This window comes from Rhodnius prolixus, unplaced genomic scaffold, assembly GCF_049639745.1.
Source record: "Rhodnius prolixus isolate KJV_2025 unplaced genomic scaffold, Rpr scaffold_3, whole genome shotgun sequence".
Taxonomy (NCBI): Eukaryota; Metazoa; Arthropoda; class Insecta; order Hemiptera; family Reduviidae; genus Rhodnius; species Rhodnius prolixus.
In genome coordinates, this window is record NW_027411603.1 from 18,025,329 (window position 1) to 18,053,274 (window position 27,946).

A 27,946-nucleotide genomic window follows, 5' to 3' on the forward strand; every position below is an offset into this window, starting at 1 on the left:
ACTTCAGAGTGCAAATAGGATCTTCTTTCTCCCCACTTAAACATATCGACGCTGGAGTTCCACAGGGCAGCATTCTGGGTCCTATTCTCTACTCCATTTACACTTCAGACATACCAACAGATACTAACACTGCACTTCTCACATACGCAGATGACACCGCCTTACTGTCCACTAATCATGATCCTGTACTTGCTCACAGAAATCTGCAGTCACATCTCTCCTCCTTAGAACCGTGGTTCAAGAGATGGGCTATTAAACTTAATGAAACCAAGTCTCAAAATATCACCTTCACTCTTCGACGCATTACTCTTCCTCCAGTCATCTATAACCTAACACCTCTACCAGTAGTGAACGTTGCCCGCTACCTTGGGCTTTACTTGGACCGAAGACTTTCTTGGAACCCCCACACTAGACTTAAAAGAACAGAACTGAACAGACGCTATCGACTACTTAAAAGACTCTTAGACGACAGATCAAAACTCTCTCTGGACAACAAAAGACTAATTTATACATCTATTTTAAAATCCAACTGGGCGTATGGAATAGAGCTGTGGGGTTCAACCAAACGCTCCAATCTTCAAAGGATTCAATCTCTACAATCTAAAATTCTTCGAACTATTGTAAACGCTCCTTTTTATGTCTCCAACTTGACTATACACACTGACCTAAACATTCCTTTTGTCACACAAGTTGCTAAAACAAGATACAGAAAACTCCACTTCAACCTGCAATCTCATATAAATCCTCTAGCTAAAAATCTTTCTTCTAGAACTCTTCCTGACAACCCGACAAGACGCCTTAAGAGACAGTGGCCTCGTGATCTCCTCTCAAGTGAAGAGAGCGACTAATAGCCTATTTTGGAGTGTTACCGCTGGGTAACTTCTCCACTCGTATTCTTCTGTTATTTTTTATTTTTTTTTTATTTTATTTTTTGGCACATCAACAGCTGAGGTTATTAGCGCCCGGAGCTTTTTCCAGTGCACTGCCGGCCTCCGGACAGTGTTCTCTCGTTACAGACAACACTGTCCATCACCGGACAGTGAGCTGTAAGAAGCTCCTAGGAAGAGAAAATCTAAGGGTCAGCTGCTGGATTCGAACCCGGGACCTCCGCGTGGGAGTCCAGTATGCTAACCTCATAGCTAATCCCTTCCCTAATAGCTAATCTCTTCTGTTATTGTTGTTACTGTTATCACTGTTACTTATAGCGCCAACGCGCTGATTGTAGCAAAAATAAACGGAAAAAAAAACAATAAAAACAATCATAATCTGGACATCCAGTTGAAGGAATTTGATGGCTAAATTACTGATAAAAGAGTCCCATAAGAGTATCGAAACTAAATATAAAGTCTGGCGTGTAGTAGCCGTCGCAGATTGTTGTGCTCTAGCAGGAATATTAATTGCAAACTGCTGTTGTTGGGTATTTAATCCTGAGTGGCCGTATCTAAAAACTTTCCAAGAAGAAAGACAAAGAAAAAAATAAAAGCAAAAGGAAAACTATGTTTGAAGACTCTACATCATCTGAACGGCCTAACTTACGGTGGAATACACTTTTAAAAAGATGTGGATATGTTGGGAAGATCTCACGAATTTACATAGTGTATGAGAGCGGAAAACTGGAGAAATCGAAAACACTTAATCTCTTAAAAAGATTCATTAATCTAAGATCATTATCTTTAGCAAGGCTAGTCTTTAAAAGGATAGGGCTTAGAGCAAAAGCGGAATTATGGAAATAATAATTATTATATTATCAATATGTTGATAAGATGTAGAGCTATAAATGAAGTTCCCAGAAATTCATGGCTTCATGCTTATTATTATCGTTTTTTATTCAGAATTTCTCAATCATTTCCTTAATAATTATTTCAGTGGGTATAACCAATTACTTCTTTAAATTATGTTGCCTACAATTTAATCCCTTAGTGACATATAATCAGGGGTACTCTTTCAGTTACTTTAGTTTCAGACATTTCAGTTACTTTATATTCAATTGATCGTTCTTATTTTTTACAACTAATACATAACTTTTTCATTTCGTTCAAAGTTGGTATAAATGGTTCGTAACTCCCAAAACTGATCGATGCAATATTTAAAAAATTTAATAAATAACAACATTCAAATTTAACAAAGAGGAAAAAAGCAAATAAATAAAAATTGAATACCTTTAATTGGCCAGAAAGAAGGAGGTCCATGTTGGAATATCACTTTGGATATTTACAAAGACATGCGCCTCCATCTGCAGTTTCAGTCAAACATATCGTAAATGGGAGAATATCTGGAACAAAAACTTCTTATAATAGAAGAAACATATATGTATCACTAAAAATCAAATAGAAACAGTATTTCAAATTTATTTTATCAAATTATCGTTATAAGTATAACTACTTAAATATGCATGCAATTAATCATATAAAAGAAAAATCTAGCCAAAAAAGCTTGCAAAAAATCATGCTTAAAGAATAAATAAAAAATATTTGGTCATCGCAACTCTAATACTGTTTACTTAAAGTGAAAACTGTTTATCATTTAAGAACAGACAAGAATATCCCAAATGCTTATGTAATTTGATAATCAAGAGCTTGTACCTGCACGAATCTTGTATAATCTAAAAATAATTCTCTATGAACTAAAGATCCCACTCTTTCCTTTATTACTTAAGATTTATCAAACAAGAAATATTTAATATATTAAAGTGATCCCTGATCCCCTTTCCAAACTAAGTATCGAGCACCATATCCAGGTCCTAATGTACATAATGCCAAGGTCTTACGGCGATAAGAAGCAAATTTATCCCTTAATTCGCTTTAGAACTGACCTGTCATCTTTCCCAAAGCTATAAACTTTAAGAATAGCTATTTCAGGTAGCCCCAATGGATAGGAAACGCTTCAATTTGGATAAATGAGGATGGTAAAGTTATTTTATATTTATTTTATAGTGTATAGTTATTATATAATATTGCAGAGTTATTTTAAGTAGATGAGATTTTTTGTTTTTAATTGAAAACAAATTTGAAATATTTTATCTAGCGAAAAATATTTCAACTTATTAAATAACTCTAAATATACAACTTATATAAGATGGAGCACATAGGAGGCGGAGAATAAATTCTCAAAATTCTTCATAAAATAAATAGAGTAACAAAAACAGTTTTTGGGTTACGATAAAGGAATAAGTATGAAGATGACCGTCAAAAGTTCTCTTAAATGAAAAGAAATTGCATCAAATAAAATTAATTGGGACTGTGGAAGGTAACATTTCTAAAGTTAAAATTCTAAAGTTATTTATTATTATTTTGTTGTTGTTGTTGCTATTTTCTCGAAAAATGTTCCAACGATTTTGTCTTAACTTGATCAAACTGACATTCGATCTATACATGTATCTTTTCTGGAAACATTTTTTTGAATGTAGTGTATTTTTATAAACACAGCAATTTCGTTAATTTATAACCAATGAATAATCAATTTCTGATGATAGATGGAAATCTGAAACATTTAAAGCTAATAAATGATGCTTCTAGATTAGATTAGACTAGGGCGGCCTCAAGGCCTACGCCACTGCGACCCCTTTGGATCTATTGTGGCTCCCCTCACTTTAAAGCTCACCCTCCAGACCTGTCCTTTTAATCAGACTCTTAATGCTGGAGAGCGACTCTTGGGTAAAGCTCACAAGCCTTGGCTTTTCCTCCCCGAGAAGTAACATCCTTAGCCACACGAGCCCCTCACACTGACACAACACGTGCAGTGCCGTTTCCTCCTCTTCCTGACAGAACCTACATAGGCTATCATCTGCCAGGCCCATGCGATGCATGTGTTTCCTGAGCCTACAGTGGCCAGTTAATAGGCCTACAATCATCCTTATAGCCCCACGGCCTTGACGGATTAATTCTGCAGTCAGCCTCGGCGAATAGCCTCTGATAAACTCCTTCGCCTGTCTCTGCCCAGTGGTGGCAAGCCCCCACTCCTGAGACCTACTCTGCACCCATAAGTTAATGGTCGCAGCCTTAACACACTTCGGAACCCCAAAACAGGGCTCCGGGCAATGATGCTCCTAACGCACGTATTGTTCGAGTTCATCCCTTCCGAAACGGATTAGAAAATGAATTACATAATATGTAAAGAATCTTGATAAATTTCCATTTCCGATGTAGTAATATTCTTTCTACTTGAGATTTTGGTTTAACTTATACTCCAATATTTATATTATTTACTTATTTTTTTCAAGCTGGCTTTACGTCCAAATGACAAATTAGGTATCGTTGACTAGGCGACTAGCAAATGTACTTTATTCTAAACTTCTCATATTAATCATTAAATAAAATCAAAGCCTAGACCGGGAATCGAATCCGGTAACCACAACTCATCTAAGCCTTTTCGGGCCACGCCTATAATCGCTAGGACACCGTAGCAACTTTATTTATTTTATTGTTTTATATACTTAATTATTCGCCCAAAAAGACAACATAAAGTGACTTTTAAGCGAAAGAATTGTTTAAACAAACATTACTATGTAAATAATATTAATAATAATAAAAATAATAATCATTTTTAAAAAAGGGGGTGAAATGCAACTTACACACATTTTGCCATACTCCCTCCCGGCCTATCGGCTAAAACACCCCCCTACTGCCAGGCCTAGTCTAGATTCGCTGTGATTTCAGCATTACATCAGGCTAGGCCTCAATCCTACCCCTACTCAGGGGACCCTACTCACATTGTGTTCCATGTCCCTTTTTTTAGAGACGAGTACTTCTCTTGCTAAACTAGCCATTAGCGACCAATTAGTCCTGCAAGAGAGCATCGCCTCTACCAGCATCTCTGGAGTCAACCGCCCAGAGATTATATGCTCCAATTCTCTTCTGGGGCGACCCACCTTTCACACACAAAAAAGGTATAGGGAGGCGTCGTCTCTCATTCCTGGACAATATAAACAATCTTCTTGAGCTTCCTTACCCACCCTATTGAGGAATGCTCTAAAAAAGTCATGCCCACTCAAGAGTTGGGTAAGGTAGAAGTCCACTTCTGCGAACGACCGCCTTATCCAGATGCTTATACCTCTTATAAGCCTGGCGGTCCATCGGCCACGCGGCTTCTCGTCCCAAGCAGCCTGCCATTCCAGGACAGTACGAAAACGCTCCTCCCTGGACACGGCTTCCCTGTTGATTTCCGGTCTCCTCTTATAAAGCCTCTTACGCTCTTCAGGTAAGAGGGCAATAGGGATAACCCCAGCAAACACTATCATAGCAGGCTCGGATACAGAGCGATATGCCGAGGCAATCCGCAGTGCGCCGAGCCTCTGGACCCTAGTCAATATCTCTCTATTTGCCATTTTATTTTAATAATAATAATAATAATAATAAAAAAAGGGAAGGGATTAGCTTATGCGGTTAGCGTATTGGATTACCACGTGGAGGTCCCGGGTTCGAATCCAGCAGCTGGTCAGCAGCTGCTGACCCTTAGATTTTCTCTTCTTACAGCTCACTGTCCGGTGATGGACAGTGTTGTCTGTAACGAGAGAACACTGTCCAGAGGCCGGCAGAGCAAAGATAAAAGCTCCAGGCGTAACCTCAGATAGTGACGGGCCATAAATATTAAAATAATATTTTTTTAAAAAAGGAAATATTAATTTAAAGCTTTAATAAAAGAATCAGAAATAAATCGTTGGTTAAATACAACTGATAACAAAAAATTAATGGCGTCCACGAGTGGTATATAAGCGTTGTACTAAGTATGAACTTTTTATAATTATTTGTTTTTGAGTCCCGATAAAAAGACAAATCTACATTAATAAACAGAGTAGGTAGTTTAGACAGTGGCCCATTTACAAAAACCACTGACCTGTTTTATCCTAACACCAAAAAATTGACTGTCTACGAAGTTATTGAATTTCTACGCTCGCAAGATACGGTATGACTGACTGTACACTCTTTGATCTGTCACGTCCACCATAACTTAAAATTAATGACGCAGAATTTTTGGTATTCAGCAACCGTATATAACGATACTTATTTTTCGAAAAAGTTTGCCGACCTGAAAGGCGTGAAATGAAGCAAAAGTAAACACAAAGCGTTAAGAAAATCATTAGGACCATTTTCCAGGGCCAGGAAAATCATGTCACTAAAAAGTGACCTTCGACTGACAGATTTCGTACGAAAATTTAGGATCAGCAGCAACAGTACTATAAAAATGGAATACTATTATATTAGCTGAATTTGCAATTTAAATTTTCAGATAATATTAACATAGTTAATCTTCCTTTATAGAATTGATAAAAGTTTCAATTAAAATTCATAGACCTACAAGAGTACAATATGTGTACACAGTTTAAAAAGATCGTTGATCTCAAAAAATAAAAAATAGAAATCAAATCATTAAAGAAGTACTTCAGATGAGACCCTAACGAAATTTGAAGTTTCACCTACTGTAATATTTATTTTTGAGATATTTTGTTCATGAAATTATAAAAAGTAAAAATTCTATCGTCTTCGCCAAAAATTAACTAAGTATTTTGGACCTTCTTGTAATGCTAAATACATGTAACACTTCCAAAACTAGAGAAGCTTCACAAAAAGTCAATACTTCTGTTGGAAAGAAATAAATAAAATGCTATCCTTTGACTATAAACAACGCTACAGGAAAACTCGAGCTCTCTGCGTAACATAACGTAAAATTGTAAAGATGAATAATTCCTAAGGATAAAACTTGCAGATGATAATAGAAAAAAATGAGCTCTCTGGATGACAAGTCTACCGATAGCTGATAAATGTTGCGAGGAGCACACTAGTTTTCTCGTTCCACCAAGGGGTGACAGTTTTGGTGGTAAAATGTTTGCTACTCATACAGATATGTGGTATAGACAGAGTTATTCCCACCACAAAGTTAACGTAGGCAAAACAAAGAACCGGAACTCTCTCAATCTATGAATAAATATGCAATAAATCGCAATAAGTTATTGTAATAGACTTCTGTAATTGTATTGGGTTCTACGTCAGTGACAAGTCCTGGTCCTCTAACTAATTAAGAAACCCTCAGAAAATTTAGCTATCTCTATTACTTTAAAACACATTATTGCAGCTTTATTGATGCTAAAATTTAAGGATACAGGTAGAAATATTTTTAAAAGAAAGAAGTAATAAGTTAAAAGTACAATTTAAGAAAAAAGTCTTATGATATATTCTCCAAAATTTCTTCGAAATGCTTTGATGATTAGAATAAAGGTAGCCTTTTACTTATTAAAAAACCAGTGGTTAAATAACATGATTTTCTTCTTCATTGTAAATTGTTAGAAGGCCAATTTTTTGTTATTTTTTTTTAAACCAATTTCTTTCTGAAACTCAGAACTACACAGACAATTCCGGATTGCTTTTAGTACTTTTATTGGGACAAAATAGTCATATCGTATTTCATTCTGGCCTCTGGGTCACAGGATCGTTGCACTTCTGTTTTTGCACCCATTCTACTTCTGATGATCCTTGTGCAATAATGAATGTCAGATGTAATTTCAGAAGAAGCTCTGACCTGCAGTTCGGTGCCAGTGTTCCCTCTGACCATTAAAGAACTTGCAATATTCACAAAATTGAAGATTTTCATACAGCATTAAGCATTTACAAGAGTATTGTAAAAAGCAACTGATAGTAAAAAATGTTAATAGAAAATGTAGTTTCTGGGGCCTAAAATAAATTATAATTATTTAAAATTAAAAAGAACTTTACATCTAATAAATAAATAAATAGACACATAAAACTTATAAGTCGAAGAACAGACGAGGATTTTGTTTATCTATTCGTTAGTATGTGGCAATCATTATGTATTTTAGGAAAAATTTATTTCAGATTATCATAAAAATAATTGGTGAAGGAAAATATATTTGTAATGAAAAAATATATGTTTAAAAATTAAAAAATTGGGATATTTTTTGAATAAATGATAAAAACATTATTATTCTTTCAGTACTCAAGAAAAGTAATAGACAAAAAAAAATGTAGTATACAGTAATTTTACCTTTAAGTTAATAATTAAGTGCACAGGGTGAAGTAAAAGAATAACCATAGTATTGCAAAGATAAGGCATCATGAGCTGTTGAACTTGTACTGAAGACTGAGAGAACCTGAAGGGATGTAGGGCACAGTAGGGGACTGTTATGTCACCCCTCCAGATAGGCCATGCCTCATACCTTCATCACGAATGCTTCAGCATCCAGTTTTCTCATTTTTCCCCAAACGTTCATCAAATTAATAGAGGTTAAAAAGAGAATTGTAATTACCAAACCATTCTAATCTAATTTTAAAAAAATATTTTTTATTTAACATTAAAATATAATTAAGAGAGATTTAATGAGGAAGAAAATCTACTTTATTACTACAGCCAGTATAGTGCTTCTTTAAGACAGATGTCTTTTAATTTTATTAATTCTGAAATTTCCATAAAATATTAAAATCCAAAATTTTTGTTTGTTCCGTTTTTACTATCAATTTTATGATGGATTTTCTTCTGGTTAGTAAACCTATTTAGTCACTAATAATTCATTTATTTTCTTTTTTTACACATCCACCTAAGTTTTTGATGTTATCATTTATTTACTTAGGGTTCCACGTCGAATCACAATCCAAGAGAGATGAGAAATAATTGCCAATTTCCGTCTTATTTTTATTTATTTTTGCTAAGCTTTTGACCTAAGGGCCAGATTTTCTCAGGGATTATGCTGATTAAAAATATTGGTTAATTTATTAATGTTAATTTATCAGCATAGCCCTGAAGTTGCACTGGCCCCTAGGTTGAAAGCTTGGCAAAAATTAGTAGTAATGGTAATGTGTTATTAAAACATCTCTAGGATAGACTGATGTTTCTTTTATTAGTTTTTATTTAATTAAAACTACTTGATTTCGTAATTTCAATTATTAATTTGACCTCCCTATTTATCGACAAGCACACTTCATAAATCTAAGCATACGTACATAAAGCAAATGTACATACGTTACATACACTTTCGGACATGCAAACACAGAATGGGTAAGGAGTAGAATGCAGTCGGAGGGTATGACCTACAATACTATGAGAATAGGCCAATCAATAAAGTACATGCGCTCAGCATCTCGAGTACAACTGTATTGAACTTTCAAGAGCCTAGCGTAAATCATACACCTGTTCCTATGAGAATCTGAATAGTAAATCGAAACTAATTATATACAATGCTCTGACTAATAAAGATTATCTTTCTAATTAATTATCGTTAAAATATACTTCACTCAATAAGCTTCATTATTAAAAAATAGTACAAATATATTTTTTGTCAGATGCCAATTTATTTATATTAAATTATTTCCCATGCCATCGAACTTGATTTAAATTGCGGGTTACTCTCGTGGTCTAGTCATCTCTTCAGATCAGCAAGTCAGGGATCCTTTTACAATTCTAGTACTCAAATAGTACCTGTAGAATCTAAAGAAATACAAGAACCTTCTTTGGTGTAAGTTACCTACGGAAAAGGGATATTGGCTATAGATGCACTTATACAATATTAAAGTCAACTATCTTTCGGCACAAATCTAAAATTTCTCAATCATTTCGTACTTTCTGATAGGGAAGAGTGAGCGGTTTCTCTAGAGACTTAATGTATTTTGGTTGTATGTTGGTTTGTGTAATGATGAAAATACTATTACCCTTTTTCAAACCTATAATTGTATTTAACATTTCAAAAGTTTGCTTTACACTTATACATGAATAATATTGTAATATTCAAAATAATTATTATTTTGAACACTTACTGCTTTATCGAGGATTTCTACTAACTTGAATATTTATTGAATGTGGATACCTAATGTAACGGTAAAGGTTCACTCCAGGAAAAGGATTTTGAAGAAAAGTGACAATGATGAACCCTCGGTTAAAGTCTTTTTAAAAAAGAATTTGGAACAAACTCGACAGTATTTTATTTTTAAAGACAGTACACGTATTACAAATAATTCAAGATATTTGTGGCAAACAAGGGTAAAATTTTAGAGTACAACAAGGCGAATCGTCCAAAAATGTTGATAAGACGATAGAAAAACGTTCTGATTCTTTCGATTTAGTCTAATTTTTACCATATTTATCTAATTCGCAATAGCCAATTTTTATACTTTATGACTTTTAAAATTTTAAATAACTTTTATTAATCAACTTATGAAAATTAGCTCGGAATTCCTCTAAAAAGTCATAAGTTACTAACAACAGGCTCATTCTCTTCAATCGGAAACCTGTAAATGATTTGCAGTGACCAGATTACCAAAAAATGCTTTGATAATTAGCTAGGTCTTTTTTGGGTAACATCTCCTTTCAACTTTCAGCAACCTCGAATCTTAAATTCAATTTAAATAAATAGGTTAAGTAATATGTCTAAGAAATTATCGATAGTGTTTGAAGAATTCGTACGTATTAAGGCCCATCAAAGTCTTTGTTTTCTTTCGGTTTATTAAATGCAATAATTCTGTTTTTAAGTAAGGAGCATCTAGTTTCATCTATGATCTAACGTTCTAATTACTCTTTTCTATTTGCTTATATGGAAAGATTTAATAAGTTTTAAAAATGGAGTACCATTTTCTTTTAGAGAAATGTTATATCTAGTTGAAAGTCTTCTTATTCGTAATTTCGCATTAGCCAGAAATCAGTCCCAAAATAATTCAAACAAGTGAATTTTAGAAAGAATATTAGAAGAAACTTAAATTTCTGCCCATATAAAATTTAAATATTGTATTCAAAGCAAATATATTATTTATTATTGAGAAGTTTAATGATGTGACGTTTTTTACGATTGAAGAGTGCTATAACTACAATACTTACAATGCACTAATTTGCAGAGCACTAATAAAGATCTCGGGCGTGCTAATAGAAACCAAAGGTATGATCTTATCTGCTCTCATTAATGAAATATTAAAAGAGCTTACAGAACTAGAGGTTTTATTTGTAGAAACAGTAAATTTTTTTCTAATTTTAACTCCATTAAAAAAATGAGGTTATGGTCTCCCTATTTTCATACCAAAGAAATTTTGCGAAATCATGAGAAATGAATCTGTAATTAAGGTGGCCAAAGAAGAAGGGCACAATAGAAGAATCTGTCTAGCAACAAAAACTTGAGAGCTAAAGACATTATAAAGTTTGTAAAAGCAGAGACCGTACGGTAGATGAGGTGGGGATTAAGTAAAAGCAGAGTTACTAGAGAGCAGAACGTCCTTGGTTGAGCACAGATACTCATCTGAAACTGATAAGGCTAGACTTTTGATTAATGAGATGAATTAATTTTCTAGGAAAGTAGTAAGGCTAGATGTAGGAAGAATAAATAACCACATTTCCAATTACTACTCGAGAAAAGGAGCCTGCTGAACACAATAAACTTTTGATCTTTAATATTTCGGCAAAAATTAAGTTACAGGATTGAGTTACATATAAGTTTTCTTTTGCATATTTGTTGAGGGTACATATTTTTCATATTTCCTTAATTTTATTAACATGAAAGTTTGTCGCTGTATATAATTAATTTAGTTCGTAAGAATTTAAGAGTGAAATCTGATTGACAATTGGAAATTAAGTGTTTTAGTTTAAATTTTTTTACGATTTAGTTTTACGATTGCTCAAATTTAGCGCTAATAACTATTGTACCCAATGCGTTGCATGCGTAGAACCGCCAATTCTTTTTCTGAAGTTTTCTGAAATTGTTTTTAACTTTACGCGCATATTTTGCAGACTGAAATAACTTCTCTTTCATCAATGTATCCTCTTAATATAACTTCCACAAATATAGTTTTCCTTGTCTTCAGTGTTTATCCCCTTACTTTAGAATTAGACAAAGCTTAGCCAAGAAGTACTAAATCGGTACGTTTTGCAGATGCTTTAACTCCTACAATAAGACAAAGTTTCACTTTCAGTAAAAGGATTTTTTTTTTTAATTTTAGACGATCAACTATAAAATTTTAGCTACGTATTTCTTCTCGACAAATAATCAAATCTTACCGAAAATGATTAAGAAGTTTCAGTTAAATGCAGAGTATATTTGGAAGATATCGAAAAAAATCGGAAAATATTTTGAAAAGAAAGAAGCAACCATTTTTGTAATTCAATACAGAATTTATTTTACTTTCAAAACAAAAACATCTTTTTACCACATGGCTCTTTGAACCCCAGCTATAAGGTTATGATCAGCTAAATCTCTGAAAACAATTCGACTAACTCGCCATCTTAATACGTTTCCATTAGGTCTTGAAGTAACAGCACATCTACTTCTAATTCTTATACCAACAGCATCCCGAGGAAATTCATTTATTTCTTTATCGGCAATTTCCTGAAACAGTAATCATTTATTAACGAACTTAATTAATAAGAAATTAAAAATTCATTTTTTTATCGGAGTAAAATAAGAGAAAGAAAGAATAAAAGTTATTCTGCGACCGATCAACAATTTAGGAATAGTAAAATTCGTTCAAAAGAACAAATTTAAAAATAATTATCCAATTTTATTAGTTATATCTACCGAGTCGGTACATTTTAAACAGACGACCGTAATTAAAAAAAAAAAGAAGTATTAGTGAATTTTATGAGTTATTACTGAAAGTGACTCATTTACAATATTATTTTTACATTATTTCAAACTACCTCTGACTTCTTCGAGAATATAATTGTAGAAATACCCACTTGTCTTTAGCCTTCATGACACAATTGAATCTAAATTGATTAATTATATATATATACAGAGTAATCCATTTAAAACTCACCAATCGCCAATAACTTTTTAGAAAAGCGGAATTCCGAAAAAAATCAACGAAATAAATTAGATGTTTTTTTTTGGTCTAGTTTTCAAATTTTTCACCCCCGATGCTGTATCTTCATTTTTGGCGGAGTTACGGCAAAAAAACAGATTACCCAATTAACCCCTTTCATAAGTACCACTGGTTTTGACGATGATTATTAAAACTACATAAAAAATTGTGAAAAATGACGTTGACCTCGTTTCGATATCCCGAATATTTGTCGAGATATTTATGATCAAAGTTACAATTTAATCTATTCGTGATCGATTTGTCAAACTTAATTAATATTACACGTTTTAAGAGGTCCTCTGTCTGCAAAAAATGTTATTTGTGATGCAAAGAACAAAAATAATAATAATTGAAGATTTTAAAAAATGTAGTGTAATGTAATGGTTGTGGGAGAATCAGGATAAATTTGTTTTATCAACAAATAACAGCAATCACATCACTTTAATGTACTCCGTATGCAAGACTTCTTGACCTATGATTACGGTAAGAATATCTTGTATTTTTAGCTACAGACAGAGTCGTCTTGCAACAGATGATTAACTCGCTTCAAAATTATTGTTTAAAGTGGAACTTGAAAATTAATTTAAATAAGTCAAAAATCGTTGTTTCCAGAAACGGTGGCAAACTTGGCAAAAAAACGACAAATAGTGGTGTAATAAAGAAACGATTGAAGTTGTGAAGTCGTTTAAGTATTTGGGAGTCACCCTCTCCTCAGGGCTATCCTTGGATAAGCATTTCAGGAAAAGAACTGTAGAAGCCAAATATTCCCTGAATTCCTTTAATAATTTAATATTAAATAGAAATATACCCTTCTCTCCTAAGTAACAGGTACATAATGCTGTCAGTAGAGCTATTATTTGCTATGAAGGCCAGATATGGGGTTGTACATGTTATAATCAAGTGGAGATTCTTCTAAAGTTCTTTGTCAAAAAAAGTTTAACCTACGCATAATATGCCTGACTATGAGGTGTATCTAGAAACTAATGTACTGCCTATATTCCTATATACAGTAAAATTGCACATAAAATATTTTAAAAAATGTCTTACACTGCCGGCGCATCGATACCTAAATATTTTGATGAACGAGATTATTGCAAGAAAATTGTTTTTGGGTAAAACTCTGTGATACTTATAATATCTCGTTCACCGATTTCCTCAATTTTAATATAAATAATAACAATACCGGAAAATATTAAAAATGGCCTACTTGATAAATATCAGCTTTTAGCCCAAAAGAGTCAGCATCACACTCTTTATAAAACGTTAGACCCCCAACCCAATTTAGTACATTGCAATAACTTGGATGCTCGCTCCATTGGGTGGATAATTAAAGTTAGGGTGAATCGCTATATCTCAATAAATACGTATTTAACAAGGAAGTAAAATTGTGTTCGCTGTGTAATTTAGGAAACAAAGAAGAAAGTGTATTTCACTTTATAGCGGTATGCCCAATATTCAGAGAATTTAGCTCTATATATTATATTTTAACAAGGATTGTTTAAATGAACTGGAATTTGTGGATTATTTGAATAGCAAATGTTGGAAAAGTTTGTGTCTATATCTCTATTCCGTAGGTAAGCTAAATATTAAGGGGCCTCAAATATGATTTATTATATAATTAAGTTCATTATGGACAAGAATATTTTATTTTATATACATATTTCGTTTTTCTGTTTTTGTCTGTAATGAGACTACTTTGCCTTATCCATTTAATTTTTGTTTCTTCAGTTTTTCTTAGTTTTGTTGTTGTTTTTATTTAATTGTTCGTTGTAATCTCTGAGCATATAATAAGGTTGAAGATAAGTAGAGTCAACCCCTCAGACGGTTCTTGAACCAAGAGTGTTTGTCTGATAATTAAATTAACAAATAAATAATTTTGTAAACATTTAAATAAAGAACTTTATTATTATATTATTATTTTCTGCGCTAACCGGGACGTAAATCACAAGTTCATGCTTGTGAAATGCTCCTTTCACGTTTCCAAGCTAATTATATTAAAACTGTCCTTTAAGTTTCGATTTTTACGTTTCTTAACTTATACATTAGTATGTCTTCTATGTATTTCATTATCAATATTCGATATTATTTCTATTATAAGTTATTGAGAGACTTCTTTCTTTTTGTCAACATTGTTTTTATTTTATTTTATTTTTTTTTTGGCGCATCGACTGCCTTGGCCATTAGCGCCCTATTTTTATTATTATTAATAAAGGCGAGACCTGCGAAGCTAATATAATAATAAGTGGTACTGTGTTCGATTCCCGGTCTTAGGCCTTGGATTTTATTTAATGGTTAATAAAAGAAATTAACAGTCAAGTATGTTTGCTAGTCGCCTCCGTCCACGACACCTAATTGGTAGTTGGACGTTAAGCCCCGCCTGAAGAAATAGGCGATTACTTTACTTACTTTTTATTACTAATAATTATTAAAATCATATAATCTAAAAAACATTTATTAATTTGGTTCTGGTAGGTTAAGCTTGCTTAGTTATGTAGTCAATAACTGCATGTTCAAAATTGGTAGTTAGATGTTAAACCCGCCTAAAAAAAGGCGACTACTTTACCGCATGTTCAATTAATTAAAATGAAAGATATTTTTAATGCAGATCACTATCCTATTCAAAATTTAACTTCAATTCCTTGAGGTCTGAAGACCTATCATTATATCCCGTAGAGAGTGCTACCACTGGGCAGTTTCTCTCCTCCTGCTCTTCACGTACCAATTAATCTTGTACTTTCTGATTTACTTATTGTATACATGTATATACAGATTGTAGATAACTTAATAAATTAAAAAAAAAAACTTCAAATACAATACTAAACCTCGCAAAAAATAAATTAAAAACAACTATTATAATTACCCTAATTTCTTTTGGTAAAATGTCATTTTTTCTCAATGCGTTCACCCTTAACTTCGGAACTGCAAATTCAGCAAGGGTCTTCCTCTTTCTCACATCTTTTGCCATTCGCCAATCAGCCCAATGATTAAATCTCACTTGCTTAACAAAAGGTTGAAACAGAAACTAAAAAAAAAACAAAATTTAAAATCATTATGTCATTCGAGATGTACCTACTCATTCTTTTGGAATAATAAAACATATTGAAAACGTTGTTAAGTCTCTTCTTTATATATCTTCTTTGATTTTGTCTGTCGTAGCACGCGTTTCTTGAAATCCTTGGGGGTTTAGGACTTTCATCCATCATCAGAGGTTTGGTATAGATTTCGACTTCACTTATATTTCCGTCACGCACTACACTAGCTGACTTGTCAATGAGAATTTACACATATTTTATTACATACATACAAATATGGTGACGAAAAAAGTGGACTTCAGTGAAGATGCAGAAAGGGGACTGTAAAAAAGTGGTGAATTGTAGTGTGAAGTTTTTAATAAATTGAACATTCATGATCCTCCAGATCAGATCTTGGAGTAACTACTTATATTTTATAAACGATCAAGTTAAAGAATAAAGAGAAAGCCCTACATTGAAAACGTCGGCTTCAACAATATTTTTTTTACCAATGAAATACAGGAATTCTAATACTGGAAATCTGAAAGGGTAAGAGATGAAATGGTTAAAACAAAAAGTAGATGACCTGATGATAAAAAAAATTATAAGTGGAAATCTAAATCAAACTGATCAATCTACTTCTAATAATAGGTGAAACTCCGAAACCGGTCAAGGATACAAGAAACCTGGGTAAATCTTTACAATAGCCCACGGAGGTGTGGCCGAAACCTGCGTGCTACGATGAATAAAATCAAAGACCCAAAACATAGTAGGCATACGATTTTCTCAATTTTTTTTTTTTAAGTCCCAAATTATCCAAGTGTTCATTTAATTTAAAATTTGAAAATGTAATAAATAATAATAAATTATTCTTTTTACAAGTTTGTAGTAATATAAATATTTCGCAGACAATGTCACATAGAGCTTAGATAGAAAAAAAATCCTATTGGAACCAGTACATTGTAGTAACAAAACCATGAAAGAAAAAAAAACATTCTAATTCTCACTATTCTTACCTTTCATTGCTTAATTGTACTACTAAACCTATTGGTTGGCCAATTTTTTACATTAGAAACAGCTACAGTCACTAAGTATTGAAGTTGTTTGTTTAAAAAAAATTCAAGATTACTAATATCTAATATTATTGTACTAACCTGAAGAGAACGTCCAGAGAAATAATTGCAACAACCAACCAAAGGCGATGCACTAATCATAATAAATATTACGAAAATAAACCATCAACAATAATAAAGTTAATGCCCAATTGTAGTCGAAGTACACATGAATTTGACAATTACGGAGTCCAGACACCCATCATTCAAACCAACAGAAGTTTATATAGTGGTTATCAAATCGTACATGCTGAAGTTAAATAGCTTAGAATCAGTGAACTCAAGAGCTTTTTAAAAAGCATCATGTGCAAATGTTTAAACTAGTTGTTAAAAATGTATAATATAATTGAGATATGGTTGGTTTTTCTCTCAGATATTTGTTCGTAAACAGTGATGATAGAATGATAGAAATGCTATAGCTTTAGAAAAATCAAATAGAAAATGGATAAGAAACTACTGTTTAAGTTATGTGGAAGCAGTATCAGAAGTTATTGTTCCAGGAAAAAAGTTAGACTCAGATTTGCTCCTAGTCCTACAGGTAAAAAGTCAAACTATCTCGTATTGATTAAAAAAATAAAATATGAGATATTGCCCTACTTCCGGAATTTGTTTAATGTTCTGTTATATTACAATCCAACTCACTTTTCAGGGAATCTTCATTTAGGAGGATTGAGAACTGCTCTGTATAACTACCTGTTTGCACGTTCACAAAATGGAAAATTTATATTACGTATTGAAGATACGGACAAAAAGAGAGTCATTTCAGGTGCAACTGAAAAAATTATTCAAGATTTATTATGGTGTGGCCTCATACCAGACGAAGGCCCAACGATTGGTGGGCCTTATGCTCCATACACTCAATCTGAAAGACAAGAGTTATACAAGTAAGTTGGTGGCGATATTCAAATATTAAGAACCTTTCTTCAGCTACTACAGCCATGAAGAAGGAAAGAATTCCAATTGGAATGGTTGGGTATTTAGCAAACACACTTTAGAAGTTGCAGTCATCGGACTGAATAAGAAATTTTGTTCTTTAATTTTAGGTTTGCTGATCTTTTAACCGTGAATCCACTGTTTTCTCGCTTATATTTGCGGGCTGTCCATGTTTGTTTCTCCCTTGGAACTCTAGTGTCCCTTGTCTCAAGTGAAAAAGTTAAGCTACAAATGTTATAGTTGTTGCATTCAAAAGCACAGCGATGGCTATCACTAATTTAGTGCAAATATATGCTTTCCAATTTATTAAGTTCTAAAAGAGATCAATCATGCCCTTATTTAAATCTGGTAGGTGTAGAAATACCGTTTATTTAATTTTGTTTTAAAATTTAAATTTCCCAGTTTGTTTTCGCAGTAGTTTGTTGGAGTATCATTGATTTAAACAAAAATCACTTAATTACAAGTGTCCCAATATTATATATGCTTTAAAAATATGTATAAAAATATGTTTCTACTCTGAGTTGTTTCCTAATCTAGAAAATCAGCAGATCAATTATTAAAAAAGGATGCGGCATATTATTGCTTTTGTACAGAAAAAAGATTGGACATGTTAAGGAAAGACGCCCTTAGGAGAAATATGGTACCAAAATATGATAACAGATGCAGAAATTTAAAACCTCAAGAAGTCACCTCCAAGCTTTCTTCTGGCATTGAAAGGTGTATACGTTTTAAGGTGTGTTATTTTCAGAAGTCAGATGCTTCTCTCTCTCTGAAAATTTTTTTAATCCTTTTAGCTTGTAATTTTTAACATTAAACTATGTACATTACGTACTCAAAAACTTGCTTTAAGTTAGGATGCCTACCTCCAACTTTAGTGCCGCCGATGTACGAAGTTTTAGCATTTTTGCTGCTAAGTTGATAAAATTTTTAAGGAAACAAAATGGAACCCCACCAAGACGTCAAGTAGTACTTTCTAGTTATTTTAATTTTTAGAATCTTTTCTTCGTTAATCATTAGTGCCCCTTTTGTGCCGTCTATGTGTAAAACTTCTGCGTTTGTGATGCTTTATTAAAAAAGATATTAACAAAAATGTGTCCGAAACCTCTGGTATAATAAAGATGTTAGGAGTATAAATAATTTTGCAGCAGAATCTATGAAATTTTGCAGATTAGTGGCAAATAATTAAGAAAAAATGAATAATACATATTTTAATTAATAAAAGTCAATTTAGCAGCTGTAAGTTTGTAAATTGACGTCAGAAACTCGGCAATAACGATGTGCAAAAAATTTCAAAAATATTAAATATATGCATATTATACCCAAAAATATACAAGGTTTCCAGGTTTATGGATATCGACTTTTTCACAGAAACTAAGATACCTAGAAAAAAAATATGAACAATTCGTGTCCCCGTATTTGTTATTTTAGAACTCCAAATTCAACTACCAAAATGTTTGTGCAGCCAGGAGCGAAATACAGGAATGAACTTAATTTTTTCAATTTGGGAAGTATAGTTTTATTTCATAAGTAGAAACCTCTTTTCTTTAAAGTGAAAATTACTTGAATAGTTTTTTCTGCGAGCAGTATTTTACAAGTTATGATTGAAAATATGTTCCTTAAAACAAATTCAATAGTATTAATTTTTAGCATGTTGTATCAGAAATATGTGTACTCATTAGTGTTTACATTTACTACGCTTAAGCACGGATATAATTGTTAGTTGTTATTCTTTTAACATGCCAAGTTTTGTTTTACAACTTTTTGAAGGTCGTGATATGTTTTTTTAGTTTGTTTGTATTCATAATGAAAAATAGAGGGAAATGTATTTTTTAGTTTTTATCGAGCTATCTTATTTTCCGATAAAATTTCTGCTGGATCAAATTCGGAATCTCCGTTTTGGAATCCAATGTACGCCGACCACTGAGCTAACCCTTTCCACTTTGTTGTTTACATATTCATTAATAAGGCAGAAAAAAAACTGAAATTTGACCCATCAGTTAGTATGGCATTAACAATATTTAAAAAATCTCCGGAAAAATCACGAGGTGGACATTCCAAATTGACGCATGTAATTAGAAATGTATACAAAAATTTTAATCCATAAATACTTGATTACAGCTTACTGATTCTCTACCATTTAGTGACATTATTTACGGCACAGTTTTGCATGAAGTGGAAGATATAGAAGGAGATCCTGTAATTCTAAAAAAAGATGGTTGGCCAACATACCATTTAGCAAGTGTCGTGGATGATTATTTTATGGACATAACTCATGTTATTCGTGGCGTGGAATGGCTACAAAGCACAAATAAGCATTTAATGATATATAGGTTTGTGAGCTAATTTTTCTTTAATGGAAGTCTCAAATTACTTATTTTAATTACCAAACTTTTTTATTTTTTCAAATGTTTATTTTATCCAGCAAGAACGATTTTTTTTTCTGATCGATTTCTAATTTGTATCCTTAACAAAAACTTACAGTTTAAAATGTTAAGTATAAGGGTTGATTAAACGCCAAAAGGTACACAAATCAGCGAGTACCCAACATTTCATTAATACTTCATTAATAGTCAAGTAATTCTACTGCATTAATTTTCATTAATAAGTTATTTTTTAGAATTTATTAGATGTCACAGACCTTATGCTGGCCATTTTCATCTACAAAATATATGTTCAAGTAGCACTGTAGATTGACTGTAATATCTATTTATCTATAATAATCAAACTATTAATCACAGGTTAAAAAGAAAAACCTTATAAAAAATAAAAAAAAATTATGAGGCTAAAAAATTCAAAACCTTGTTTAAAAAAATGCTTACACCAACATACATCAATGATTTTGTTTATTTTATTTATTTATTTTTATTTTTAAATAAAAATCGTCGGTTTAAGTTCATTCTTCGATTAAAGTAATTGTTATTTTATGTAGTAGTCCAAACGTTTATAATAATAGGTAATAATTATCTGGCTTTATCGCAAATAATATAGTTTTCTTCAATTACATTCTCCATCTAGGTATTCATTCCACAATGTTGTATATATGTAATATAAAGTAAATAAGATATGCATATTTTTAGGACATCTAATTATTCCTGTATTTTTTACTATATCGTAAGTAAAATAAGGGGGTCTAAATTAAATTACAATTGAGAAATGAATAATTATTGTTGAATAATCTACTTGTTACTAACTGTGTGTTATTTGTGCTCACGAATATTTCGGTAAGACGAATTCAAGACAGTAGCCGACTCTAACTTTGTCTTTTTCTACTTTAACATGCATGTACATATATGTGATTTATCATAAATATAACAAAAAATATTATAAATGAAGTGGCCAGCATAAGGGTCTGTGACATCTAATAAATTCTAAAAAATAACTTATTAATGAAAATTAATGCAGTAGAATTACTTGACTATTAATGAAGTATTAATGAAATGTTGGGTACTCGCTGATTTGTGTACCTTTTGGCGTTTAATCAACCCTTATACTTAACATTTTAAACTGTAAGTTTTTGTTAAGGAGATTTTTGTACCTTTTGGATAGATTTTCCTTTTTGTCTATTTTAGAAAGTTACATATCTTCTTTACAGATTTTTTTAAAATTTGGAATAAGCAATGCTATCATTATAATCTGATAAGGTGTTAAGTCGGAACCGTAACTACCACTGGAGAGATCTTTTTATAGAAAGATTATAGTTGCGTTCCCCCAAACCATCCTCAATAACAATTTTTTTGAAAAAGCGTTTTGAATAACATAGGAAGGTATTTGTGCGTAAATAGCAAAATTAAACTGCGATTTCAGTACTTCCTTTTAAGAGGAGTAAGAAAAATAAACTACGATTGCATTACTTCTCCCTAAAAGGCAAAGAGGAAAGATTTTTTAATCGAACGACAATTCATTGATTTAAATCGGTTCACTCATTGATAATTTAAACGATTGCAGTACTTCCTCTTAGTAGGTGTAAGAGCAAGATGGCACTACACAGCCACGTAGAGGAGCTTTAACCACTTATTCGGGCTGAATTTTATCAAAATCGGACTAAGCGTTATAGAAATATTGGTAATAATAGTTTTAGAAAGGGTCTTATTTGGGTGGGGCGAACTCCCCTCCTTATGAGGCTCGGCGTCGAGACTTTTAAAGTGCAAATCTGTACAAAATTTCGATTCGAATGACACTTCATTCATGAAAATCGGATCACGTGTCGATAATTTGCAACGATTGCTATACTTCCCCTTAAAAAGTGTAAGAGCTGATCGTCGCTTTAATGTTACGTAGGGGAGCCCTTACCCTATCACCCTACCAAATTTTATCAAAATCGGGCCAAGATTTACAGAGTAATTAGTAATAATAATTTTGGAGGGGGCCTTACATAAAGGGGGCTAACTCCTCTCCCATTCGATGTACAGCATCGAGACCCCCAAAAGGCACATCTACATAAAATTCCGAATCGAATGACACCTCATTCATGAAAATCGGTTCTCGCGTTTAGGCGCTACGTTGTTTACAAAAAAGGTAACAACAACAACAACAAGAACAACAACAAGAACAAGAACATTTTTTGAAAAAGCCGTTTTTGCTCATTTTCGGCAACTTTTTTCTCGAAACCTATTAGATCTGGGTGGTTGCAAAAAAATTACAGTTATAAAGGAGGGTTTGGAGTAAGATTTAAAGAAAATTTGGGAATTTTATCTTTTATAGAAAAAGAGAAAAAAATTGTCAAAGTTGGGTGTTTTTCAACGTTACGCTTTTTCGTGCAGTTTTTGATGGTCAACCCTTATACAACTGTCCTACCGGACAGTTTTAATTCATCATTAAAAGTAGATTAACCAGATAATGCAGAGAATTAGATATTCATTATAAAGCATAACATTTAATATGTTTTTAGGGAGGCCGGGTGTGAAATAAAAAATATGTTCACTTTCAAATGCGTTGTACAAATATATCTGTTATAACATATATATGTCCAATTCTTAATTGTCAGGTTTGATTGAATGATTGTGACAAAGGGCGGTTCTCCCAAGAGGAGGAAGAAACGCAGGCAATTCCAAATGCCCATTGTTCCCCGCCCACCACCACCTCATAAGAGACACCGGGCTTCAAAACCAACAAATCCGGCTAATGATTGCCAGGTAACAGTACTGTAGACTAATCAAGTAGCAACAGGACTCTATGGAGCATGGCGACTCAATTGCCCAGTGCACCTAGAGAGATCATAAAGACTACCAGTTGCCACAACTCCGGGAGAAAAACATTTAACCTCCCGAAGACGAAAAATCTAGTTTTAGAATAAACAGGACACTTCTCTACAAAGTGTAGCGCAGTCCCATTGGGCTGACCTCAACCAGCGCAAATTGGCTACTGGGTAGGGCCAAATTTAAAAAGGTGGTACGCTAAATTCACATGTCCATTCATTTGGGAAAACCCAAATAATCACAATTTGCTTCAGCTTTTTAAGTAATTTTAACTTTCTTTTCTTATTTATTTGTTTAAACAGTGCTTTGGGATTTACGCCTCCAGTGTTTGCTCATTTACCATTACTTTTAAATCGTGATGGAAGCAAATTTTCTAAGCGGCAACAAAGTTTATCTGTTGAATCGTTAAGAGAAAATGGGATTCTTCCAAAATCATTAATTAATTTTATAATTCACTTGTCCAGTGGATTCCATAACAAAGAATCAAATCAGAGTTACGCATTGGAAGAACTTGTTAATAAGGTTTGTTAAAAAAATTGCCCTATTTTTTAAAGCGTTATAATACTATTTCTTATAAATTATTTTTTATTAAAAAAAATGAAAATTGTCTAATAAAAAATCCTAAAACACTTTATTGGTAAATGTACGTCTTCATCTATAACTGCAGTTAGTCAATCTTTGTTCAAATTTAAGTCTAATTAAGTATTTATTTTAGTTTGATTTAAAAACTGTTGGAACTAGTTCAAGTAGATTAGCTTTCGATAGGCTACAAGAATTCAATAGATTAGAAATAATTAGGCAAGTAAATAGTTCTCAAGAGATTGATGCTATAGTGGTTAATGTGAGAGAACTTGTTAAAAATTCTTTTCCAGAAAGGTAATTCATTAAACTAAAGTTACTTTCATACTTGTCCTTTCACTTCTTATATTTATGAAAGAGTATTTTTTTTAAGGAAATGTGAGCTGGAGTTGGATTACGAACATATAAAAAAGATATTGTTATGGAGTGCCCCTAGGTTATCTACTTTAAAAGATTTAGTTAAAAAAGATTTGGAATTTTTATGGATAAATCCAAGAACAGCAGATTTGCCAGTGGAAAATATTAGTAGGTAAACCATGTATTTTCAAGTCTAGATATTTTTACTGTAATATTCTTGCTCATCTAGTTATCAACCAGATGTTCATTCATACCAGATTCTTGATAAATTTTTTTATTCCTGTAAGGGGCGGCTTTTGTAGCGGTTATGAACGTGGTTAGTAAGTGGGAATCTCTAGTTCATACTTTCCGTTTGTTAGGAAAATTTAAAGTGAAATATGTGATCCCCTCCCCTACGACCCCTTATTTGATAGTTACACAGTAAAATCCCGTCTGAAAAAAATATATATATATTTGCGACTACATTACTGTCATTCATGAACCTAAAAGCATATTTATTTATAAGTAAAAGACCTGTTTTTTCGTGATTTCATTCAATTTTCTTCTGCTTCACCCTGAAGGGCTTCTGTACATTAATCTGCATGTTCAGTTCGTTTGACCAAAGATTACTGTTTTAAAAACGTTCTTAATTAATACCCACAGCTGAAGACTGAATCCTTCATACTGCTTAGATGTATGATTATAAACTGTGAATAAAAATAATTATTCTTTAGTTACGATTTCTACGTTCATAAATTGCTGTTATAAAGTAGAGCAATCGCCTATTTTTTCAGGCGAGGCTTAACGTCCAACTACCAATTAGGTTTCGTGGACGGGGGCGGAAGCACATACTTTACTATAAACAACTTTTTCTAACAAATAAAAAGTGGCTGTACGCGGGATTCGAACTAGGGATCTCCCACTTGCAATGCCACGCTCTTAATTACTAGATCAACACCCGCCCTTAATTGCTGTTATATTAGTCAAATATTTCTTCAAACACTTACAAAAAAAAAAAAAAAAAAGAATTCCTAAGACCTAACAAAAAAGTTAGTTGCAGAATCAGTAAATTTATATTTACTTATTTCACTTTAATTTTTTTGTATTAGTTTTATATTTTTTTAAAGATTTTTTATTGCACTAGGTTCAGTTCCTGGCATATTGTTGTCCACCCCCGTATAAGAGATATGAAGTGCAGTTAGGCCTTAGACCACCAAACAAAATATAATTTATTTGTGCCTAAATATATTTTCTAATGTTTCTAGATGTTTTAATACAGTTAAAGGAAGAATTAAGTAAAGAAGCATTTGATGACAAAACTAATTTAAATATGTTTATTAGAAAATTTTCACATAGTAAAAGTATACCATACAAAGAGTTAATGCTATTAATGAGGAAAGTTTTAAGTGGCCTTCAGGTAATGTCTTCTCTGGGTAACGTTGGTTTGAAATGCTTCATATATTTTTAAATTACATTTTACTTCTTTTTTTTTTATTAATTACTGTTAAACTTAGGAGATTTAGACAATACATTTTTTATTTACGGATGTGACTCTCAAAAAAAATAATCGATTTTCTGATCTTGTCAAAATGTTGCGGGTGTTCGTTTCTATTGGAAGTTTTTGAATAATTTTAAATTACATGCCTTTATACTTTGGGACCACTTATATTCCCAAGTCTCATGAAGGCTAGATTAAATCAGATTAATTAAATCTCAAAGAACTTTTGTACTAAACGAAAAGCTCTTTGGAAAAAATATGGATTAGAAAACGTTGTGCATTATAACTGGTTTAATAATTTTAACTTTCTTTTACCCCTCAAAGTGGAAGGAAAGCATTAATGCAGTTTTTCTATTCCGAGTTTTCACTTTAAAATTTGTACTCTTACTTTTCTTGGTATTAGCTCTGTTACTCATCAATCTTGGATTTCTCGATCAGTTTCCGTTAGTCCTCTCGGTTTAAAGCGCAGCACTGAAATTCAAATTTTCTTTCACTGCTTTCAGAGCAGTGCAGTATCTGCCTTTTATGATTGCCATGTCTGCCCAACGCATCCTACTGAGACATCTTATCAAAATTCGGAATCTAGAACAGTCGCGATTACTCCACCTTGAAGCATCTTCTTCAGAGTCCCTTCTCAATTAGGTTCAAATAATGGGCATCATTTCAATTAAGCAGGTGGATCTATCTTCAAAAGTTCAGTTTTTCATTAACTTTCGTTATGACGTAGGCTTCTAAAACATATACGAGAACAGTTTTTAGTAGAGGTCTACTTTCGTATTTCATTTCTCAATTTTGCTTTTTCAGCAAAAGAAACATTTATTTGCCAAGGTGACTGACTTTGTTCTTGATCACTTCCGAGACACCCTTACCTCTCAACTAAGGTGCCCGTTTACGTACGTTTGTTTCTTCAAACTCTTACGGGTAGCCATCTGTTTCTCAATCGACTTTGAAAGTAGTCTAGTTATGTAGGAGAAAATTTTACTTGCACATTCAAGTCGAAAAATGCCCCAAAATTTATCACTCGAACTGTTTTTATACTTTCTATTTTTATAAATTGGGTATGTTTCAGCGTTCTTCTTCTTAGAATTAGGCATCACTTCATTATCCCAAATGATTACCTCTCTCAGTTTTATTGTGAAGTCTTCTGTTTTCGTTTTTTTAATTTCTTTCTGGATTTCTTCACATTGTGGCGCCAAATCACTTTCAGCAGGAAGATTAGACTCGTTCTCTTTCTTTAAGTTGGCAGCATCTTCTTCTTTTTCATAATAGCGCCATCTTCTAACCGACAGGAACTTTTTACATTAAGAGAGCCCTTTATTTCATTGTTTTGTTAGATTACTTAATCTCTTGGATCTCTCAGCAATTCTAGTTCCGCTTTTTAATGTTCTTTTCATGCATCATCAAGTTATTTCTAATGGCTGGCTTATTAAACCCTAGCGTAACTTGCAAAGCATCCTAAATAGCTTAAAATGACTTCTCAACGAGTTCGTGAAACTCATTTTTTTTCATCAGCATCGCGTTTCTTATTAATTAATAGGGATTAAAGGGTTAAAAGACAATTATTTGGATAACAAATCGCGCGCCGAAGGTATGAGTTTTTTGGCAGCTGTGATGATACACGATTTTTTTTTAATTTTTTAATTCTTCGATTTATTAGATTGGTGCCATCCTAACATTATCTGGGAAGGAGATTGTACGAGTTGTTCTACTAATAACTATGGTATTTTTTGTAATTTTGTATTTGTATTTTTGTTTATGCTCGCGTGTGTATTTGATGTATGTTTTCGTATGGTATTCGTATTTATATTGGAGTACAGTTTGGGTGCATTGTGTTGTACTTGAGTTTTGGAGAGAGTTATAAAACTCTGATTAATGCGCCTAACAGCTACTTCTGTTATTTTCGATACGCCTATAAATGTTAGGTCACTTTATCTAAAACATTGTTTCTTATTCCTTCAATTCGGGGGTTTTCGGGAGGAGATTGAAGTTAGGTTTTCTAAAGTGCGATTGCGGTGTCCTTTCTAATTCAAATAAAGTATTAAATGATTAAATTTGTTGCAAACTTCTGAAGTCCAAGAAAATCGGTTGACCAAAAATGCTATACTACAACGTTTTATTTTACTAAACGTTCTGTATGGTATGTACTTTCCAGAACAATTTGATTTCGTAGGGCTTCAAAAACTGTTTTTTCCAAAATCTTTTTTTGAACATTGCCAAAAAACAAATGTATTTAAGCACTATCAATTTAGAAACTCATTTTTAACTTATTTTCAGAATGGTCCTGGAGTAGCGGAAATGTTAACAATTTTAGGAAAAGAGACTTCTTTATCAAGAATAGAAGCAGCAGTGAGAAAAATATCTCCTTGAGACTAAATTTTCAGCGTCTGATGGATATAATTCTGTCACTCTGTTTAGTATATCGCAATGTTTCACTGAAATTATTAATAAAATAAGATTCTTAGTGTTGTTATTTTTTTTATCAATGATTCATATTTTGCAC

At 32.5% G+C, this 27,946-nt stretch overlaps 3 protein-coding genes across 10 annotated transcripts in view; 1 reads left to right on the plus strand and 2 right to left on the minus strand.

Moving 5' to 3' along the window:
* LOC141453359 (diacylglycerol kinase eta) overlaps positions 1–8,151 on the minus strand; it is a 43,329-nt gene extending 35,178 nt beyond the window's left edge. For 5 of the 7 annotated variants that reach the window (XR_012457964.1, XR_012457963.1, XM_074126475.1 and 2 more), the window contains exons 1-2: positions 7,996–8,150; positions 2,160–2,272 (exon numbers count right to left, since the gene is read on the minus strand). Coding sequence is in view for 5 of the 7 variants with exons in the window: in XM_074126475.1 (XP_073982576.1) it covers positions 2,160–2,189 (30 nt within the window). In the remaining 2 variants the exon portion in view is untranslated. Of the gene's footprint in view, positions 1–2,159; positions 2,273–7,995 lie in introns of all 7 variants that reach the window. The other 2 variants (XM_074126476.1, XM_074126477.1) reach the window with 2 other exon arrangements.
* A 3,921-nt stretch (positions 8,152–12,072) lies between these two features.
* mRpS14 (mitochondrial ribosomal protein S14) lies at positions 12,073–17,087 on the minus strand. The gene is made up of 3 exons (XM_074126529.1): positions 16,948–17,087; positions 15,643–15,804; positions 12,073–12,307 (listed from the first exon to the last, which is right to left on the minus strand). The coding sequence occupies exons 1-3, from the start codon at positions 17,005–17,007 to the stop codon at positions 12,125–12,127; spliced, it is 405 nt and encodes a 134-aa protein (XP_073982630.1). The 5' UTR covers positions 17,008–17,087; the 3' UTR covers positions 12,073–12,124.
* A 215-nt stretch (positions 17,088–17,302) lies between these two features.
* GluRS-m (putative glutamate--tRNA ligase, mitochondrial) lies at positions 17,303–27,916 on the plus strand. 2 transcript variants are annotated; one of them, XR_012457970.1, is made up of 9 exons: positions 17,303–17,443; positions 17,555–17,789; positions 18,376–18,571; positions 19,957–20,168; positions 23,336–23,555; positions 23,749–23,909; positions 23,986–24,141; positions 25,214–25,365; positions 27,721–27,916. XR_012457970.1 is itself a non-coding variant. In XM_074126510.1 (9 exons), exons 1-9 carry the CDS (start codon positions 17,347–17,349, stop codon positions 27,811–27,813), a joined length of 1,518 nt encoding a protein of 505 aa, XP_073982611.1. In that variant the 5' UTR covers positions 17,303–17,346; the 3' UTR covers positions 27,814–27,916. The 2 variants fall into 2 exon arrangements, 1 of the variants encoding a protein (XP_073982611.1); XM_074126510.1 differs by having other exon boundaries at positions 23,986–24,137.
* The last annotated feature ends 30 nt before the right edge of the window (positions 27,917–27,946 follow it).